We start from the raw sequence: 22,641 nt of genomic DNA, 5'->3' as shown, positions 1-22,641 counted from the left end.
ATAATGAATAAAAAAACATTCAGTCAGAAAAACAAGAAGAAGAAAAAATCCATAAAAACAAAGATAGGCTAAGGAGCCTCTAGGACAACTTCAAGTGTACCAACATTGAATCATAGATAGGCATGCCGGACAGAGAAGAGAAAGAGCAAGAACTGAAAACTTACCTGAAGGTATAATGAAGGAAAACTTCCCTTATTTGGTGAAGAAAATAAATATACAAATCCAGGAAGCATAGATTCCCAAATAAGTTGGACCCAAAGAGGACCACACCAGGGCACACCATAATTAAAATGCCAAAGGTTAAAGATAAAGAGAGGATCTTAAAAGAAGCAAGAGAAAAACAGAGAGTTACCTATAAAGGAGTGCCCATTACACCATCATCTGATTTCTCAAAAGAAGTTTTGCAGGCTAGAAAGGACTGGCAAGAAGTATGCAAAGTGATGAAAAGCAAGGACCTACAACCTAGATGACTCTATCCACCAAAGCTATCATTTAGAATGGAAGGGCAGACAATGTGCTTCCCAGATAAGGTCAAGTTAAAGGAGTTCATCATTACCAAGCCCTTATTATATGAAATGTTAAAGGGACTTATTTAAGAAGAAGAAAATCAAAATTAAAATGGTAATAAATTTACAACTATCAACAATCGAATCTAAAAAACAAACTAAGCAAACAACTAGAACAGGAACAGAATCATAGATATGGAGATCATTTGCAGGGTATCAGTTGGGAAGGGGAAGGATGATAATGGGGGAGAAGGCACAGGGATTACTAAGTACAAATTGGTAGCTATAGAATAGGCAGAGGGATGTTGAGAAGAGTGTAGGTAATGGAGTAGCCTAAGAACTTACATGCATGACCCATAGACATGAACTAAGGGAGGGAATGGGGAGTACCAGGTAGAAGGGGGCAAAGAGGGAAAAACTGGGACAACTATAATGGTATAATCAATTTAAAAATAAAAAAGAATCCTCTGGGATAGCTCTGGCCAGGTAGCTCAGTTGGTTGGAGCATTGTTCCATGCACCAAAAAATTGTGGGTTCGATTCCCGGTCAGGGGATATACCTAGGTTTTGGGTTCAATCCCCAGTTGAGGTGTGTATGGGAGGTAATTGATCCATGTTTCTCTCTCACATCTCTCTCTCCTTTCTCTCTCTCTCCCCACTACCCCTCTAAAAAAAATCAATAAACATATCCCCAGCTGAGAATTAAAAAAAATCCTTTGGAAAAGAAAAGGGCACCAGGAGTTGTTGTCTTGATCCCATTTATGTAGGCCCGGCCCTTGCCCACACAGGACAGACAGATCCCAGTGGAGACAGAGGGGATAAGCCTGGCCTTGTTACCTGTGGTCAAGCCTTGCTCTCAGCACATTGTCAGTGTAATGATGACACTGGCCCAAGTCTCCTTACCCTCGGTCAGCTATCCCCAGGCTTCCAAAGCCTAAACCTGTCCCTCTTTATCCTATATCCCAGAGTGCCTGACTCTGGACCCCAAATCTCAATGCATATGTGGCCCAGCAGGGCTCTCCCAGCTGGGCTGGATTATTCCTATCAGGCCTCAAAAGAGGGTCCAGGAGATCTGGGCCATTCAGGCAGAAATCTCTGATGGACAGCAGCCTCCCAAAAGATCTGGTCTCTGGGCCTTTGTCTGTCCTGGGCTCATATTAATGAGACAACTAAGGAAAACTTCAGCAAATCAAGAGTTCCAGGGAGTTCTCTCTATACCTGGAGTTACCTTGTTACTACAAACGACTGTGGTCTTGCATAATTACTCCAGCAAAATGTTCATTGCAGCCACCAATGAGCTCTTGGTGCTCAATTAGCTTGTAATAGTCAATGAGAGCTGTAGAGGTTTCATCCAGCTACCACAGAAGACTTCTTATTCCAACTACCTAATGAAAAGTTTAGGACTTGTTTTTTTTTTCTCCTTTTCCCTGGCAAGTGGAAGAATTCCAATAAAAGTGGGTGTTAGGAGGAAGGAGGAGGGAGTATGTTAACTACATGGGAAAAGTCTAGAAGAGATGTCATTGTCAGCTTGAATCCTGGAGAGTCTACAAAGGGAGCCCACAAGTACGGAAGCATCAGCCCCTCTTTTCCTGGCTTCCCATTTATGGGGAGAGTTCCCTCATGAAAGACAAACACAGGGGCTTCATTCGTGTGGTCCAAGGACACAGGTTGGGGCTCTGGGTGTGTCCTCCCTGTTCCTCATTCCCCTCCAGAATAGCCAAGTCGAAGTCCTCAACCTCACCAAGGTGCTTCCCTCACCAAGGTGCTTCCCCCTGGGCTTTGGGGAGCCCTGGACACTCAAGACATGTGTTGGGGTTCATCAAGTCATGGATGAGAAAGGCATAATACTCTCAATCTAGACTTAATTTTAAACCTCATTTTCACAATTGGATTTGTTTTGTGGATACTTCAAAATGAAGGGACCAGCTAAAGTGCCCGCTGTTAATTTCTAATGCAGTGTTTCTCAACCTGGAAGCCCAGGAGGGTCATAACATCCTTAGAGCTCTGAGGGTTCTCAAGTATGAGAAACCGGGCTCTACATGGGCAGAGGAGGAGAAAGGAAGAGATGCCTGCCTGGCTGACTCTCTAGCTCAAAGTTCTTGCTTCCTCTTGACCAGAGGAAAAGCAAGCCTCTTTCCCACCATGAAGTTCCAGATGAACATTCCAGCAGGAAAGAGCCCCTCAAAACCCCAAGAAGCCCCTTCTTGTCCTCATCACCCCCATCCCTGGAAGTTTGTCCCTCCTATGAACTCTTCCACACTCACTCTTTCCCCCTTCGGAGGATGGTGAGCACACCCAGCCTTGTGGGAGGGCTTACATCATCTACTCAGCCACACCACAGCCCCTTGCAGGTAAGGGCCCTGGCTGGCTGCAGCCCCTCTGTTTGTCCTGCCCAGTCCTGACTGCTACTGGCTCTCAGTCCATTATTGCTAACTGATTAATTCATTCATGGACAATTTTCTCCCAAGAGAGCCACATGTAGTAACCCAGAACAGTCATTGAGGTTTCTCTGCTGCCCAACCTTCACCATCTGGTTCCCATTTGGTTGATGTTTCAGTCCCCAGAGAAGGCTCCAGCATCCCCAGCACTTGCCTGGGGAAGATGCGATTATTGGAGAAATGACTGCATAATGAGCCTCATGCCAAGGGGTCCAGCTTCACTGGATAACATCCAAAAGGTCAGAAAGGCCGCAATCTTTCTGACATGTCACACTCTGAGACACTGGAAATCTTAGGAGCTAGTGACAATCCAAGTTGCGCCAGCTCCCACATTTCTGGGATGTAGCAGCACTGACCTGTTGCCCCTTTCACTCCTGACTCAGCATCACAGGCACACACACACACACTAGGGCACAACACTCAGCTGAGTCACCATGCAGGAGGGACCATAAGCAGCAATCTGGACCTGCCCCTCCACCCTGAGTGGGACCATGGTAGGGAGCAGGAGTGGGGAAATGACAAAGCCAAGCTCTTGCCAGGGTGGGAAGGTCAATACTCACCCACAGGCCCTTGAACAATGTACTCAGAACCATCCTACCCCCAGCCCTACAAGGCAAGGGGGGGAAGTAATGAGCACATGCAAGCTATAAGCAAACACATGGGACTCTGGCAGAGCAGAAAGAGGCTAATAAGCTACACACCTGTTCCTGATGGCTCAGGTATTAGGCCTTGAACATTATCTACTCACTGTGCTGCCCTGTCCCATCCCCAGGACCTCTGGCAACAGAGCCTTCTCTTTTCTATCTCAGCTCCCCAGTCTTTGAGGCATTAGTTATCTCTACATACTTAAAAGCAAGCATTCAGGCTGGGTACAGCAGTACGGTATACTTGAAAAGTAAGTGTGTGTGTATGTGTGTGCGTGTGAGGGGTGGGGACGGTGCACAGACAGCCTTGGCTATGACCTGATGTTACTTCAACTCTTTAAGCCTAGTGTCCTCACCTGCAAAATGAAATCAGAATCTCTGCCTTCTAAGGTCAATGTCAGATTAAGTTAGTTCAGACATACAGATCACCAAGCACCACGCCTGAACAGAGCAGGCATCCAATAAACGTAAGTGCACTTCCTCCCTCCCTTATCCCTATCGTCCATCTTGAGCCATTCATTTACCCCACAGATATTTACTGAAAGTCTGCTATGTGTTAGGCTGTGAGATGCAACAGAGCATACTACCAGTAAGGTCTTGCCTCTGATCTTTGTCTTCTCACCCAGACTGCTGACTCCCAGGGCTAGCAGGAAGTAGGGGAGTGCTTTGGGGCGTTCCCTTTCAGGAACCTATCCAAACCCTCGTCCACTCACCCATTAGTTTGTTAAAAAAACAACCAAGTTATAGCCACCTTGCAGGCTACTTTGCTAGGCAGTATGGGGCACGTGGAAATAAATCACATGTTCTGAAGAAGCTTAGACCTAGTAGGTGAAAAAGGACAAGCAAATAAATAGCTGTAACACAAAGAAGGTGACAGGTGCCATAAGAGCAGATAGATAAATGGCAATGAGCAATCAGATGGGGGCAGCCTCGTCTTCTGCCCAGACAGATGCCTCCATTGGCTGAGCCGGCTGACTTTAAAAAGAAAAGAGAAAAAGGAGCGCTCGCGGGGCTGGCACCCGTCCTAGCACCGGAAACAGGCAGGATCTATTTAGAACGACTACAGGCAGTTAGAACCTTTTCTGGCAATTCCCAAAACTCGTGCTTCCTCGAGCTTACTGGGTAGCTGGACAGAACCAAACCTGTCAAAGTCCTACAGATTGGACGCTAACAGAAACTTGCCATTCAAAGGTCAGGTCCACACTGGGAAGAAGGTGGGGCTGGTGGGGGAGAGGTAGAGGGATTGGGAAAAACAAAAAATACCCCTCAAATATGAATCAGGGCAACAAGCAAAGGAAATGAATGCATTGTAGTTGCTTTACTACCTAATTAATTCAGCAATTTCAAAAACAATTTTATTTATGTTCCATTTACCAAATCAAAAGTAAAAAAAAAATCCTACTGATGCTAAAATAATACCTCAAGGCATCTATTTATAATCACTTAAAAAGGGGGGGGGGTGAAAAAGAGCTGCCCTGTTTCTATACAATCTCTCCCAGGCAGACCACCAACCCTGAGAGAGGGAGAGAGAACGGAGCCAAGCCCTCTCTGAGAGCCTTCCTGGCTGCTGAAAACCGAGCTTGTCAAAAAAAACAAATCCATAATGGCCTGAGGCTCCTCTCCAATCTATTTTCTGCTCAGCTGGTTTTAAATGAAGTTATTATGAGTCATTAAAACACCCGCAAGCCAGTGGAAGTCAGCCAATTACAATTTTAAATTTAGCCTGTTCTCTGCCCCATTCTCTTGTTTTCTTCCTTTGCCCACAGAATGCTGCTGCTGCTATTTCTTCCCTCCCTTCCTCTACCCAAAGTGGAATAGACAGTTATGAAAATGCAGAGTACTGCATGGAACACAGAGTCATTCATATGAAACTTGAATCATTAAATTAAAAAATGCAAAACGTCAGCCCCCTCCAAAGTCAACTCCTGTCCACCTCAGCACGCTGGATTCCTCAGAAACTTCAGACTCAGCCCTAGAGGTCACAGGGCTATTTTTAAAATGAAAAGGTTTCTCAGTGGGGTCCTGTTCAAACCTTCCCATCTATCACATAACATCAATGTGTTCATGGTGGAATCCAAGAAGGGGAACCACACCGCCGATACCCGAGAATTAATAACAAACAATGAAGTTGAAATGTAAAGGGAACTCGGCCTCGCAATCAGGCATGAATGTTGGTGGAAGTCACTAGATAAATATGATGAGCTCATTTAGTTTTAAATCTGCAAGGTAATGGTCTGTGTGGGGCTCTTAGAGCAAAGGAACAATTTTGAGTATTTCAAGTAAACACTTCTCCACAATCCCTTTTTTTTCCTCACACACACATATATAACATGGGCGCACACATGGCCGCCCTCTTTGCTAGGAACATATATTGCAGCTTTTCCACACCTTCCAGGAGGTATGTAGCGTCTTTCTGAAAGACATGTCCAATCTTGCTTCTTCCACTTACCCTAATTAATGGACAAGCCCGAATGTGGAAGCTCTGCAGAACAGGCTCTTCGATGTAACAGACCCTTAGACATCTACATATACTTCCCGTCACCTCCAGGACTGCTCGCTCTCATGGCTCCTCTCCAAGACACCCACACACACACCAGGAGGAGACCAGTGCTCTGCCCCCATCTGATGCTACTCTGCTGCCCCAGGGAGGCAGGAGAGACAAAGCCACAGACCTAGGCAAGTGATACGCTAGCAGAGGGGCGGATGTCAAATCATTCCACTGAGAGTTACTGAAGGTCAGTGTGAAGGCCTGGACGCTACCATGTGTATCTATCCACCTGGGGGCTCCGGGCAAGATGGGACTTTGGGTCTAGCCATGCAAATGGGCTTCGTTTAGAAGATAGCATGAGATACAAAGAGGTTTCCAGGTCCACGGTGAACCTTGGAAGTTGACTACAGATGGGATGACCTGTCCTGACCCTTGCAGAATGCAGACCTGAGGCCTGTGAACATGGCCACCCCATGCTCTGAGGGTCCCTGTGGCCGAGCAGGTGCCACAGTCCTATCCTTGACTTTCCCCACTCAGTTGCCCCAACTGTGGGGCCCTTTCCTGGCAGCTCCTCAGGGGGTCCACAAAGGCTGGTTCTCCCTGAAGGTAATAGAGCTGAAGCTCCAGGCCCATCCCTTACACTGGCCCATTCCCTGGGAGGAGCTCTAACACTTGCTATGTATAATCTTTTCCTGAGAGAGGGCACCAGAAATTGTGTATGTCTTGGACCCTACCAAATCCTGATGGGCCCCAGAATCACAAACACTTTAGTAAAAGGTTACTCACTTATTCAACAAAAACTTATCCAAGAGCCTTCTGAATGCCAGGCAGTGTGCCAGACAGGCTGTGGAATGTGGGGGTGAGCAAACCACACGGCGCCTGCAGGCTCAGCACGCAGGTGCTCGGTGCAGACCTCTGCGAGCACCGTGCCAGTCAGTCGCGCTGTTTAGTAGCGAGGTCCTTGCAAACCTTATTAATCCTGCTCATCCATGTGCCCACACCCAGCTCAGCTTAAGTAGGGTCCCAATAAAACAGGAGCCATGCTAAAGAGCCCCACTCTGGTCCCCAAGACATAAGGGACAGGAGCACACAGGTTGCAGGTGCTAGGAGCACTCTTGAGGCATCTGCTCTGGAGTCCTCCCCAGGCCTTCTGGGCCACAGGGCCATTTTGTTCCCCATCCCAACCCCCACCCAGCTTCCAAGCTAAGAAACTCTGAGGGGTGCCAGAGACCAAGAAGACCAACCATGATGGATGGAGACAAAGACAGGTAAAGGCCTAAGGAGGGAGATGGAAAACACAAGGGGTACAAGGAAAGGCTGAGGCCAATACAAATGAAAAACAGGGACAAAGAGATGGAATGAAATGAAAGGACAGAGGAGCAAAACTGAAAAATAAGCACCTGCCATCACAGAGCTCAAAGAGAGTGCTGAGAATGACAGCGCCCGGACAGCATGGCCCAGGGGTCTCTGGCACAGCCCCAGCACTGGGACCCCAGCTCAGCCTGGTTAGAGAGAGAGCCAGGGCACAGGGGCCACGGGAAGAAGAGGACAGCAGAGGACCAGCTAAGAGTCCTGGTGGGGTGCATGTCTGGGAAGCAAAAAAGAAAGGGCCCGGAAACAAGGAAATGACACTGCCTTTGGGTGGGTCCCACACAACATCCCTACCTACAGCCTCAAACAACAACAACAACAACAACAACAACAACAACAACAACAGAAGCCAGGAGAGCAGCCCACAGCTTGGAAGATGGAAAGGATGATGCAGAGGAGAGAAGACAGAGGAGAATGTACAGCAAGACACATAGGATGTTCTGATCCCTACTTCTCTAGAGCCAATCATTTCCTGGTAAGAATGTCACTGTCTAGCTCCACAAAATCATATGGTGGTATGAAAGGGGGTAGGTGGGGACAAACCACCCTATTTGGGGACAGAAAAATCAGAGAGAAGAGAGAGACATGCAAAGGGAGACACACAGAGAGAGAGAAAGAAGAAAAGGTTATTACATAATTTCCACTTTCTTCCCTCCACCCTTAAAGTAATGTTCTATCTGACAGGCTCCTCTCTGAGGGGGGAAAATGACAAATCCAATCCAAAATTCAACAGCCTGTGTTCTGTTCAGAGAGCACACAGTGTACTGTACAGCCCATAAAACTCCAAACAGCCTCCAGACACTGCCGCAATCGTCCTCCATCAAAACACTTTGTCTTGCATACAAAAATAAGATACAGCGCTGAACAGAATACAAAATCAGCCCATTACAGTACAGGGAGACTGCTACTTAGCAACGAGGGGGCTCTAAAGCCTCGATGCTCTACAGGAAGCAAAATCTGTCGAGCCTGTTGGGCAAATGATAAACATTAGCAGTATTAAAAAAAACACAAAAGCCATGTAAATGGATAGACATAATGTGGAAACGAATTTATAGAATAAATTGGGATGGGGGACTTGAGTGTAGGGAGAAAGGCTGGGATCCAGAGGGGTAGATGTAACGAGCTTCCCAAACCCCTGCTAAGGCACCATATGGAGGCAGAGACGTGTATGGGGGTAGGGGGTAGTATGTGAACCCCTCTTCACACAGGGGCTGGAGGTGAAGGGGTAGGAGGGAAGCAGTGAAAACACTGTTTAATATAATGACCTGCGGTGAACTTGCCAAACTTCCCCTGTTCCCCTGGCCTGACAGGAGCGACATCTTCGGAGCCGGGAGACTAGACCCCTCATCCGAGGCAGACAGATGCGGGGGCTCCATCCCCTGGGGGGGCCAGCACTGCACCCAGCACCCGCGCAAAACCTGCCACTAGCTGTAAACAAAATCCCTGGCCAAAGAAGAAAAGTTAAAAAAATAAAAACCCAGACAACAAAGCCAAAAATACCCCATCTGGGCTGGAAAAATCAGTATATTTCATCAGGTAAAGGGGAAAAATACTCTGGCTGTGAATCAGCAGCAAGGTTTCGGATCCCAGCCAAAACAGGAGCTAAAAAGCAAAACCATATTCTTCTGGTCTCAGTTTAGGCTCTTAGGCAGAAAGCGAGAGGGGTGGGGGTGGGGGTGGGGGTAGTGAGAAAGGGGGGGAGATGGGGGAATAAATGTATTTTTCATCAGCCAGTGTATAATTTATAAACAGCATTAAACAGTTTTTGTTTTCTTTTTCCTCTCTCCCGTGTATGGGCTTGGACAGCAGTCAAGCCTGCATTAATTTCTGCTTTGGGTACAGTGTGTTCTTGGAGGCACATCTGCAAGCGATCATAAACTCTCTGGAATGCTGGCAGAACATCCAGACCTGCAGGCAGGCCAGTGACGACACCGCTCTGGGAAAAAGTTCGGGAAGCAGGCCAAATTCAGAGTAGGGAGAGAGAGAGAGACAAGCGTGTTCAAGAAAGAGCCCGGGAAAGTGGCTTCTCTTCACTCTGTATCCTCTTTCCACACCCCTGGCACCCACACGGACCACAGGGAAGGCAGTAGGGCCTCTGAGCCACTCACATCTGATCTTCTCTGTCACTCCCAAGCCCTCCACAGGCCCACTCCTGAGGGCATGTTGAGAGAGTGAAAGGACCTCTAAGTTTCTCCCTGGTTATCTCTTGGTTTTGCCCTGGTGACAAAGGAGAACAAGAAGGGACATTCATGGCAGAGAGGGAATGAAGTGGCCATGCTCCTAGGAGATACCTGACCGTGGAGAAGAGAGGTGAATGAGGAGAGGAAGCTGCAGGGTCAGGAGAAGCTGCAGGTCCTGAGAGCCATCTCGGAATCCTAAGATGCTTCTCCCATCATTGGCATGGGAGCCAGCCAGCTCATTTTGTCACCTTGAAGTCACAGGGAATTTTCCAGCTATGTTGTTCCCCTACCCTCCCTGACTTTGGGAAGAAGAATCTTGAACCCCAAAGCTTACTGTTACAAATACAAGAAAAAAGGCAACAAGTACAATCCAAAGATCTTTGACATCTCACAATTTTCTTTCCTTCTATCCAATCAGGACAGGGGAAAGCAATCTGGTTTTCGGCCCCAACCCTCCAGCCCCTTCCTGCCAGATGGATGACCTGGGCCCCAGATGATGTGCCCTGGCTAGCCCATGATGCTGCTGGAATTAGAAAATCATTAGCCAAAGACCATTCTTTCCCAGTGGCTCTGACTGCAGGGAAGAGGGTATTGAGGGAGATTTCTCATTTAGAAGGACTAGGAGGAGTGAGTGCAGAAGACAGGCCACTAACAGGACTGGGCTCTCAGAGGCAGGTTGTGTGCGCCTAATCAGTGCAAGAGGCACCAGCCTCTCTACACTCCATCCATGCCCCAAAATTGACCACCAGTCATGCCATTTCTCCAAGGAGTCTTGTAAATCCTATATTTCTGTCTGGTCTACATCAAAAAGCCCACAGTCCTTTCTATTGAGAGGGAAAACGTGTTTGTTAATCCCTTATTTAATCTTCCAGTGGCTTTCCACCGAGTGATGGAGGTAAAACTCATTTTTACTATTCAAGGCCCTCCACAATTTTGCCCTACCCCTCCCTTCTCCCCCCCCCCCCCCCCAACGCACAGCCTACACACCCCAGCTACACTGCGTATCACTATAGGCAACTTGGGCTTCCTCTACCAGTTCCTTTCAGAATCCCCTTCCCACCATTCATTGAAGTTCTACCGTCTTCTAGAACACCCTCCTCCTCTGAATCCCTCCTAGAACTTGTTGGTGCTTTGCACACTCTACCACCTTCTTTTCCCATTACTTTACAGTCAAACACCTCTCCCACTTGACTTAAGCTCCTTGAGGGCAGGGATGCTGCAGCATTCTCCAGTGTAAAGTACATAGAGCCTGGAGCATAATCAGTGCTTAGTAAACGTCCACTGGCTCCAAAAATGAATGACACTCTCAGAATATGAGCAGGCCATGGAAATATGCAAACCTCTCAACAGTACCCAGCCAAGTCAAAAATAGGGGCAAGCAATTCTGGGTGTGCTCACTTATAATCCACCAGTATGTTAGGTATGTTAAGCCAGCTGTGGGAAATACTACCTAATGGGAAGCCATACACTAGCAAATCACAGAACTGACTGGAGTCACAGCCCACAGCTGTGGTTTCTGCACGAACACCCCAGAGCTAGGAATCACCTCTAAAGTGACAACGAGGAGTGTCAAAGAGAAGCAGTCCATCCCTGTGCTTCCACAAGGGGTGGGGCAGCAAAGGGTAAGGAAGGAGACTTTGGAGTGAGCCCAGGACCCAAAGGGGTCGGGGCTCCTCCCCTGCTCACTGCCACAATCCTATCCTCCAGGTTCATGCTCCAGAAGAGGCAGCTTTGCAAAGCATCGGAGGTGGCCAGTCGTCTGGCCCCGGCCTCTTTTGCAATCCTTGAGCCCTCCTGGACCCCCAAAAGTGCCTCTCAGAATGCAGGGCCTGGCCAGGTCAATCTCATTAGTCAATGGTTTAGGTTACTGTGTGTTAATTTAAACTGGTTATCATCAGGTATAGCTCATAAACACTTACTTGATTAGTTTACGCACTCAAGTTGAAACCGAAACTTCAATTAAACCAAACATTCACTACTACCATTTAGGCCGCAGGACTGCCCCACCTTTTGGCGTCTCTGGGCCACACTGGAAGAAGAAGAGTTGTCCTGGGCCATACATTACATACATTATGACATGTAATAACAAAAAAATTTCACAAATGTTTTAAGAAAATTTACAATTTTGTGTTGGGCCACATTCACAGCCATCCTGAGCCATGTGCGGCTATGGGTTGGGCACCCCCAATAGAGTCTTAAAAAATAAAAAATGATTTAAAAAAAGAAAGAAAAACAGAAAGAATGGTCTCCAGGAAGAGACTCCTACAAAGCAAACAAATTATCAATTTCAACACAATGAAAACTGATTTAGGAGTGCAAATTTAGTATTCTGGTCACTGAAAATAAGACCTCACATTGTTGCTCTCACACAGGCTGATTTCCTTGCGTAAGGAAATGGAGAGAAGAGGATGGAAAGAAGGAACCGCTAAGAGAGATAAACAAGCAAGAGCGGTTTATCCTTCATAAATAACATCTCTGCAGAATTAAATGTGGGCTGTTCTCAAGCATGGGAGAAACTCTCTCCTTGCCTCCTCCTTCACCCCTCCCCTGCCAGATTAGAAAAAAAAAAATTAATCGTGTATGATGACAAACTTGGCTCAGCACTCACTGTACACACTGTACCCACAAGGCTGGCTCCCGGCCAGGCCTGGCCCTGTGCCAGCGCTACAATAACAAACACAGGCCATGCTAGCCAAGAGGGGGTGGGGGCAGCTAGCAGGCCCAGCAAGGGAGGGCGCAAGGAAGTGAGTGCCGTTTGGCTCCACTGAACAAGAGACAACAGCAGGAATGTGCCTGTGCAAGGGACGGCAGGTAGCACCATGACCCCAAACCAGGTCCAGACTCACTTCTCCACAACCTGCACCCTTTAAAAAACTAGTCCCCAGGATTCTGGTGCAAATGCTACTTTTAGGCTCTTCACTGCTGCTCTAGCCCTTGGTGATCTTCTGCAAAATGGGTCTACACCGAAGACCCTTAGGTGACTTTCTTGTCAGCTGACTGTCAGCTTCCTGCATGGAGCCTTCCAAGCAAAGCAGCAAAAAAAACCTCATACATCTCCTCTCTCCTCTAAATGTCCCACGATTCTGTGATCCAGCAACTGAAAGAGGAGGCAAAAGGTGTAAAGTCCAGCTAGTGCTGCTAGGGTCTGAAAGCAGATCTGGCACTACCAGGCCAGCCCTCCAGCCCTACACCCCACAGTGCCTGGTCTCTCCAGAGGCCCCAGGCCTTCGCTGTTTAATGGGGTGGGGGGGGTGACAATCTAGGAAGTGGTCTAGCCTCACAAGCCCTTATTGCTATTTTATTTTCAAGACATCCCAGCCCAGAGGTGAGCAGTCTGAGAAACAACAGACAGAAAAAGCAGGGAACAGAAATATCATTCTAAGCAGGCTATGAGCTATCTGCAAGATGGAATGGAATGAAAGCACTGTTTTGACTCATCACACTGTCCCCATCACCAAATCCTCCTTTACAAGGGCACTGGAAAGTGAATGTCAGAGGGACAGACCATTTGCACAATGAGACTTCAGGCATGGAAGGAAAACCCAGGAACCAGGACACCACTCCCACAGCTGCCAGGGCATCCCTAGGAGACCCTGAAGTAGAGCTCAGTTAGAGGGTGTTGCAGAGTCACTCATCTTGTCTGAAGTGGGGGCTCTGGGCCTCTCAAAGCGTGTAAGAAGCTTCTCCCTTCTCTGCCACTCCTCACCGGCCCCACCAACACTGCTGAAGTGTGCTTCTCAGTGGAGACAGTGGCTAACTTGCATTCAGCCCATAAGAGCCAGTGGGCTCCTGGCTGTCCCCCAGTGAACTCCTGAGACACAGTCTAAGCAGTTTCCATCACAGAAGAAACCAGGAGAAGGACTAGTTTCCCTGAGGTTACCCACAGGTGTCCCAGGCTGCATTCGTTCGTTCATTCAGCCAGTGTCTGTTGACTGCACTGATGTGCCAGGCAGTGTGCTGCACACAGTGGAGCCAGACCCTGTCTCCAAGCAGCTCACAGTCGATTAGAGGAGCAGAGGGAAAGGAACATTACACAGACTGAGCACCTACCATGTCTCAGGCACAGTGCTAAGTGTCTGATGTGAGCCTCACAACTTCTCTGAGGCAGGGTGAAGCTCTCTTCTGACAGATAAGGATACAGAGGCTCAGACAGCTTACATTTCTCACTCAAAGCCACATGGTCAGGAGGAAGGTGCCCAAACTCCTAACCCTGACTCCCAAGTAGAAGAGATAAGGCAAGTCCACAAATAACCATGACACAAAGAAGAAACATTGTGTCCAAAGACACTTCAGATAAAGAAACATGGACACCCAGAAGGTATGCCTGCTTCCTGATGGAGGTGGGGCACTGTCAAGGATGGTATTGCGGAAGGGACCTTGAAGATCTGGGAAGACTGGGGAAGGGTTATTCCATACACTAAGAGCAAACCCAGAGGTAGAAGAGCCTGCCAGAGCACTGGACTCAGAGGAGTAAGGAGAAAGGGTGCTTACTAAGCTAAGGGGGGAAGGTTGAGGATGCTGTAACTGCAGACTGAAAGTGTGTTACCTGCACACAAGTGTCTGACACCACATAGTCAGAGACCACACAGGGGCCCGGAGCTGGGAACAAATGAAATGGAAGACCCACACTCTGCACTTGGTTGGGGGCTGGCAAACCTTGTTAGCAGGCAGCTCATGAAACCCCATGCTGAACCCTAAACAGCATAAAAAGCTGAAGGGAAGCATGAAGATAGACGGTGCAAGTAATAAAAACAACAAAAGCAGTACCTGAGTACCAAGAAGACACTGAATGCTGGAATGCCTGGGTGCAGGACGCTGGCCCATGTGGGACAGGTAGACAGGACGAGGGTGGTCAGTGGAGCCAGGAGTGGGGTGAAAAGACCTGACAGGAAGGAGGGACGGAACACACAAAGACAAGCAGGTGGAATGAACATGCCAACACAGACAGCCACCTGGTGAGGCCCCATCCTTGCATCTGGAGGAAAGAAGGATGAGAAGCAAGAAGGGCTTAGGGCACTTTAGAAAGGGCCCTAAAAGCCAAGGAGAGAGAGAGAGCTCAAGCATTCAATGCAGTGTAGATCCACTTCTACCCCTTGCTCTGCAGCAAGGCAGTGCTGAGCTAACGTATTAGAAACCACCCAGCAGCATTTACATGACCACACGGGCAGTGGATGGAGTGAGGACAACATCAAAACTGGGGTGAAGAGAGGAAGGTGGAAGCAGAAGCAACTGACATTCATTAAACATCAACTGTATGCCAGGGAGTGAACTACAGATACCTTTAACATATATTCTGTCACCTAATACTAAAAAAAAAAATGGTATGAGTTAGTAACACCTGCACTTTACAAATGCAGAAACTGGGGTTCAAAAGGCAAATCTGCCCAAGGTCACACAGCGCATATCACAGAAAAGAGCTGAACCTTAGCCTGCCCAACCCCAAAGCCCATGTTCATTTCACAAACACAAAACTGGAGGGCCAGATGCTGGAAGCAATCTGGGGAAAGAACCAGCAGATACTGACAGTTGGTATGAGGGGAGAGGAAGACCAAATAAGAAGACAGTCCTCTCTTCTCCCCCAAAATGTGATGCCAAGGCTGAAGGGCAAGGGGACAAGAAGAAATAGTGCACAGGCCCTGGCAGAAAGCAGGGAGGGGCTCTACAATGGAAGCTAGGTGACCCCTGGGCCTTGAAGCAGCACCACAAGGCCTGCTGTGTCCTTCCTTCCATCAAGACCATCCAGGCACATTGCACGTCAGGAGCTTCTTCCCTTTTCATACCTAATGGGGCAGAGCAGCTTTGCCCAAACATGAACAAAAACACCGACAGTGCCTAGTCAACCCCACTAGAACAGGGTAAAATTAACTTGCAAAAGACAGCACGGTGTAACTAGCTTTGTATTCCAACCTTTCTATATCTATTTAATTAAAGGCTTCTGTATAATGTGAACCCAATAGTCAGATTCATTAGAGAGCAAGAACCTAATTCCAAAGTTGTTTTGCTAATGAAACCACAGTCTGCTTTAGAAGTCAGATCACACCGTCAGGATGGACTTTTAACTTCCTGAACCTGGAGGGAGCACCTGAGGGACAAGATGGAGCAAGGCCCAGCTGGCACCAGGGACACGCATGCTCCGAGTGGGGGCAGAAGGTGGCTGTCTGTGCTCAAAGGGACTGGTCAAGGTGTCCTTCCCTACCTGAATGAGCCAGTAAGTGCATCCTCAGTCGCAAACTATCCAGGAACCGCTTTCCGCAGAGCTCACACCCGTACGTCTTCATTCCACTGTGCAGCTTCCTGTAGGGGAAAGGAAAACAGAAGTTGCTGCTGCGCTGGCTGGACAGAAGGCAGGCCCACCCCTATCTGGGGGTTTTGGAGCCATCCCTTCAGCTGGTGAAGGGAGATGGAGGGCATGGGAGCTGGAGATGGGCACTGATGGAAACATGTCCTGGGCCCTTGACTGCCTAGAGCACCCCTTTTTCCTACAGACCCCTGCCCAAGAAGCATCTATTCCTGGTCTTTTCCAGGAGTGAGAAGACCAGGGCATCTCCTAATGCTTCACTCCCTGGCACACATACCAAAAAACAAAAAACAACAAAAACAAAAATCAGATCCAATTTCAGAGGGAGGAAGGAAGAAGCAGGACTGTCAGAGAGACATAATGCTCCCAGTCAGACCAGCAAAAATCGTACACAGAGGCCACTGGGCCTCTGCTTAGCTCAGTCACAGCAAGACCCCCACATACTGTGTCTGTGCACACACCTGGCCCCCCCAAGAGACCTCTGGGTGCAGGAGGGCTGTACCTGTGTCTTTACTCTCATATCCTTAGATCCCACTCTAGTGGTAACTAGCAGCCATTGAATAAGCTTATGAATGAACTGATGTCTTCATAGACACAAGACGTGTCTCTCTCTGGGCTTCTCAGAACCACAGTGACTCCCCAACACACACACCCTTCCCCTAAGGCCCAGCTAAGAAATAGACGCCTTCCCTCTATTTCTTGCTGCAGGGTGAGCCTTAATAGAAAGAAAGGCTTCAGGAAACCAGGTCATATTCTCTAAGTGAAAGGTGGTAGTAGTAATTTTTGGTTTTCCCAGGTACTTTCACACACATTACCTCACTTTACCATCACTGCAACTCTGAGAAGAGGGTTGGGCACAGATGATCACCCCAGGAAGACAGAGGCCCTATTCACAAGTAACCATGGGTCCAGCCTACAACAATGCTCTGACCCCCTAACCCCCAAACCCAGGGCCTTTCCCACCAGACCCCACTGCTCGGTCAGGAGCCAGCAATGGAGCCAGTAAGTGCAGGGAAGCAGGTGGCTCCAGTGGGGAGCTGAGCACTGAGAGGAGGGTCAAGTGCACATGGCCGAGGCTCTAAGCGGCTGGCTGGCATGTGGGCCACCTGGCCCGGAGCACTGACTCTCCTCCCACCCACACTCCTGTTCTCAGGTCCTTACATGCCTCTGCCACGTCCACCATCCACCACTACCCACCTCTGCACCTCACCCACCACCTCCAAGGCACTTGGCCTGAGGAACAGCTGGGCAATGGCAGCCAAGGGCAGGAGCCAAGAATGGTGGGGCAGGCAGAAGACATACAAGCCTCCCTTCCAGACAACATTCTATTGCAATCAGAATGTTGATGTGTTAGGACCACAGTAAAAGTTTGGAGAGCAGCTGCTATTGATAGATAAACACGGGAGGCAAGAGGGAGTATTACACACTGAAGCCAGCAGCACCCAGGTCCAGGCCTTAGTGCCCAGGTCATGACAACTAAACTAAGCCACCCACTGCCACCACCTTCAAAGCCCCACAACGAGGACCCAGCAGTGTGTGAAAATCATGCAGGCCCACAGGTGGGCTTCCTCAGCTCTTCAGTCTCTGGGCCACAGCGGCCTGAAGACAGCATATGGTGTCCGATGTGCATGGCCTCTGAGAGCCGTCACACCCGGTCCCCAAAGTAGAGCTCTTTCTCAATCACGGTTTTGTTTGCTAGCTTTCCCTTTACCTCCTTGCCAAAGACAACAAATGATTTCTCAATCACACAAACACACACCCTCGTCCTCGATACCACAGTGCACCCCACCCCCATGTTATCTTACTCCTGGCCACGGATGATCCAATCCAATTGAGAAATAGTAACAGTACAGAACATTTTAACTGAACATTCTTAACTCTAAATGTATTTCACAATGCTAGGCACTCGGACATGTCTTAACAGCAGTCTGGGCAAACCGTGTTTTTAAACACAGAGGCCCCCTTATCCATCAGGGACACGTTCCAGCGGATGACTGAAACTCCAAGTAGCACCAAACCCTATATATGTACTATGTTTTTTCTTAGACATACCTACCTACCAATAATAAAGTTTAATTTATAAATTAGGCAAACGAACTAAGAACTAATGATAAAATAGAACAATTATAACAATATACTATAACAACAATTATGCTAATGTGGTCTCCCTCTTCCAAAATAGCTTACTGTACTACACTCACCCTTCTTCTCAGGATGGCATGAGATGACACAGTCCCTATATGATAAGATGAAGTGAGATCACATGTGACATAGCGTTAGGCTACTACTGGCCTTCTGAAGATAGGTTAGAAGGAGGATCATCTGCATTAGATGGTCTGGACCATCCAGCTGTTGACAATGTCAGCAGCTGGATGTCAGGAGCAGGCGATGTCAATGGTTGGGAAAACTTGGTATTTTCCAACCATGGTTGACTGCAGGCAACCGAAACCATGGAAGGTGAAACCGTGGTCAAGAGGACAGAGACTACGTACCCAGGCATGTGAGTGTGTGTGAATGCACATGAGCATGCACATGCATAACAGCTGAATATTCCTGTCACTTGCCAGGCATGACTGATATTTGCTTTTCTGTTAGATGGTCCAGGAGTGGCAAAGCTCTATTCACAGGTTGTTCAGCAAGTGAAACTCTTGCCCACATTCATGGTCACAGCAGGTGGCTGGTAGTGTGTGAGTTTCAGTCTTATTTATTTTCATCCTTTTCTTCACTAGTGATTTCTTAACTCCCAGGGGTGCCTACTTCTCAGGAGGTGACTGTCAGAAGGAACAGGGGGACAAACACCCATTCAGATTTGTTTTCCAAAAGGACTATGGAGTGACCAGTCTTCTGGGTCCAGCAGCCACCACCAGGATTAACATCCCCAACTTGCCCTGGGACTCCCATCCCTTCTCCCTACAGATTGCACATTAAGTTTTCTCCTAAATGAACACTTTCTGAGTAACCTCTCTGTATTTTTCCTACATGAGAATGATTTGCCTGGCAATTAGTGAAAGTGTCTTTCTTGGCCAACTCCACTGGTGTGGTGTGAAAGGTGGCGTACCCTAGCCCTCTGCTACAGAGGTGGTAGGGTGCAGGGGAGGATGCTGGGTGAGCAGCCAGAAGACCTGGATCCTTATCCTGACTCGGCCATTAATTTACTTTATGACCTTGGACAAATTATACTGTCACAATATCTCCACCTTTTTTCACCTGTAAAGTGATGGGGGTGATATCTAAGGTTTTGGCCCTGTCTGGAGCCAAAATTTTATTATTGAAAAGTCTTACCCATATAGCCCTGACTAGTGCAGCTCAGTTGGTTGGGCATCGTCCCACAAAGTGAAAGGCTGCACCGGCGTTCAATTACCAGTCAGGGCACATGCCTGGGTTGCAGGTTCAGTCCCCAGTCTGGGTGCATATGAGCAACAACCAATCGATGTTTCTCTCCCTAGCTTTCTCCCTCCCTTCCCCTCTCTCTAAAAATAAATAAATAAAATCTTTTTTTAAAGTCTTACCCTTATCCTTGTACCTGGCCTCCAAGGAATTCCTTAGGAGCACTATTTATTCCCCCTGAGCCACATTTCCACTTGGGTGATGTCCCACAACACCACACAATCAAGTTAGGATAACCCAAGCAAAAATCAGCATCTGATCTGAGAAATCTATTCATTTAAAAACATTCTAATACACATAATATGAGTCTCCTCCTTTTCTCACTTGTGGTCTCTCTTTCAGTTAAAGAATCTTCCAGAACTCTTCACCAAGCTCTCTTCTGGTGCAATGCCCTACCCAGCCTTCAGAGACACAGGTGTCCTATCTTATTCAATGCTTAGGATAAGGACACTGGCCTGCACCTGACCCACTAACTCAGTGCCCTGCACAGGTTAAAACAGGCATCCATGTGACCCCACAGGAGTACAAGAACAAAGGTCCCTCCCACTGCAGAGAGACCAGGGCAAAGCACAAAGTTTGGAAGAGCAAAAGGGAGCACCTCACAGGCCTGGTAGTTCAACAGAACCCAATACTGGTCAGCCCATATCTTTAATTACTGTTCAGACACCAAGGGAAGAATGTGAAAAAGTAGCGCCTTCTTGTAATTAATAGGAAAAGAATTTGAGTGCATTCAGGCACTTGGTGACCAACAGACTCTCTATGGCACAGTCTGCAGAATGGCCAATGTGGAAATAGAATTCCAGCTGGTTTGGGGAGTAAAGTACACATTTATATGAGCTCATGTCTGTATGAGACCACAACCTCCACCACCACTACCACCTTAGGCAACAGCCAAGCATTTTAACTAAAATGGAAATTTGGCCACCTCCTTTCTTCTTGCTGCATACACTCCTCTTCTCCCAGGTTGGTCCTGTCTTTTCACATGGTTTAACTGCTCCTGGCCACCTGATGCCACTAAGGAAGAAGGAGGCGGGGGACATTTTTGCACCTTGCCGAACACTGCCTTGGTTTTCACACTCTCTCCTCTGAGAAGAAGCAACATTGCTGAACACAGTTTTGAAAGTGACCCAGTTCAAGCATGGCCCACGCACCTCCACTCGTGCTCAGCAGAGGAACGATCGCCCCCACAGACTTCAGGCCGCCCATATTTGGGAAGCAGGCCCAAGAACTCACCCACCCCTAGCTCCGCCCCACTACAGATGACACCTGGCCCACTGGGTAAACTCACCTTGAATTGAACACATTTTCATTTCTGTCCAAAAAGACAAAGAAAAAAAAATAACCTCTAACAGGTTTCTAGCTATTTGCTCAAGAAAACAGAATCATTATTAGAAATTAAGGCTAAGTAAATCTAAACCTTTTAACAAACAGCAACAGAGAGAGACTCATTCTTTCTCACAGATTCTCAACCACAATTCTCACCAAGGCCAGCAAGTACACGTTCATCCAAACCCTTTTTGTACTACTGTGAGTCCGAAAATGTTAAAAGTTCATCTACCTTAGCCTGTAAATGATATAATAGCAGGACATAATGGCAAGGCATTATATATAGCATAATGTTTATTTTTCCTTTTTTTCCTTAAAGAAGTTCCTCTGTCTATGGTGGGGGTCTAGGCCATCCCTCCTCTCAACCTAATAATATTCCAACTACAAAAGCTGATTCACGGGCAGCCTCCAACCAGTTCTGGGCCTTGTCCTCTGGCTCCCTAAGTCCATACAAGAAAGCCAATGGCTCTTTCATCGCTGCACGAAGTCTGAGCCTCAGACCAATCTCTCATCCCTCAGGATCAGCCTTCATCTCCCTCAGGCCATCTGGAACACAACAGCAGAGAAAGCAGGAGCAAGGGGAGACCCATTTCCCCTACCTTCAGGCTCCAGGCACAGCTGACCATCAGCTGTTCCCTAAGGGACCAGGGACCTCTTGTTACACGCAGCCAAGGACAAAGAGGACAATGCTAAGAGAAGGGCAGCAGGACTGCGTGCCTGAGAGGGAGGGGTTCAAAGCTCAGTACCATCAAAGTTCTAGTTCTTCCTAAGTTCCTCTGCTCAGAGACAAACATCGTCCAAGCAGATCAATAGTCAGGAAACATTTAGAGAGGAAATTCTATTCCAGCAGCCTAAGGGCTGCACTCCCTCAGTCTCTTCCTGGGAGTTCAAGTTGTCTGACCTGGGAGCTCTGCTGGCAGACCAGCGCTGAGAACTAGGATCTGTCACTGGGACAAGTGAGGTCGGGGAGACTCCATAGCTGGACCACCTACCTTTGAATGAGAAAAAATAAACTAGAGAATCCATCCTATAAGGGCTGTGATAAAGTGATGTTCTCCTTGTTCTCAACTTAACAGACCCCATCCCCCAAACCAACATTCAGCTCTGGCCCCTGTGGGCCCGTAGGTACTTCCAACTCCTTGGTCTGAGCTGTTCCACATGCAGAAGTCACCTTGATGCCTAGGGCTTTTGCTTTCTGATCCCATGACCATCAACCTGACCTCTGCAGTGCTTCTGGGGGTACTCAGACCAGGCAAGGGCAAGACGGGAGATTCTGTGAATCAGGTGCAAACTGATGTCTAAATGACCCCCTTTTCTCAAAAGGCTGCTGCTGCCCACATGGGACCAATATGCTCCACGATCTTCTACTTACCATTGGAACCCAGTCACCACCCAAGCCTCCTGCCCCTCTCCTGAGTGGGACCTGGCCAAGTGGCACTGACTTGCTGCCTTGTCTCCCCATGTTGTAGGCATGGTGTGAGGTGGGTCCCTTCATGGCACTCAGCCTCTCGAAATATTCTCAGTCTCCAAAGCAACTAAGGACTCCTAAACCCAGTGGGAAGAGAAACTTCCCCTGGTCTCACTCACCTCTCAAAGTAGAAACAGAACTGGAAAAGGGACTAGCGTATGTATGTGCTTCAGCAATGGGCTTACTCTTTTTCCCAAGACCCTTAAGTTCAAAAGGTTCCTGCAGTATCTGTTTACCTTTCATTGAAACAAGAGGGAGGCCAAGCAATCGATGACATTAGACACACCCAATGTCATTCTCCTTATGTACTTTCTTGGAATATCAAGTTCGCAATTCAGGACTAAGCCAATTACAAATTACTCCAAACTTGAAGCTCCTTGAGGACAGGAACCGTGAATTTATTTCTACCTCCCAACCCCTCAGCACAGGCAGGCAGACAGAGCAGACACAGGAGAGGCTGTTGCTGGTGAAGCCACTGTCAGCCTCCCCAGGACAGAGAGAGACCTGACCACGGAACCCTGCTCTGGGACTGCCTG

At 48.1% G+C, this 22,641-nt stretch overlaps 1 protein-coding gene across 3 annotated transcripts in view; it reads right to left on the bottom strand.

Annotated features, from left to right (window-relative positions):
- ZBTB16 (zinc finger and BTB domain containing 16) overlaps positions 1-22,641 on the bottom strand; it is a 189,948-nt gene that overhangs the window by 81,164 nt on the left and 86,143 nt on the right. For all 3 annotated transcript variants that reach the window (XM_045836960.1, XM_045836968.1, XM_045836975.1), the window contains exon 3: positions 15,823-15,920. In XM_045836960.1, the coding sequence (XP_045692916.1) occupies positions 15,823-15,920 (98 nt within the window). The remainder of the gene's footprint in view (positions 1-15,822; positions 15,921-22,641) is intronic.

The sequence above is a fragment of the Phyllostomus hastatus genome, unplaced genomic scaffold (genome assembly GCF_019186645.2).
Source record: "Phyllostomus hastatus isolate PE091 unplaced genomic scaffold, TTU_PhHast_1.1 phas_contig_113, whole genome shotgun sequence".
In the NCBI taxonomy this organism is placed as follows: domain Eukaryota; kingdom Metazoa; phylum Chordata; class Mammalia; order Chiroptera; family Phyllostomidae; genus Phyllostomus; species Phyllostomus hastatus.
This window is presented reverse-complemented; position numbering and strand designations above follow the sequence as displayed.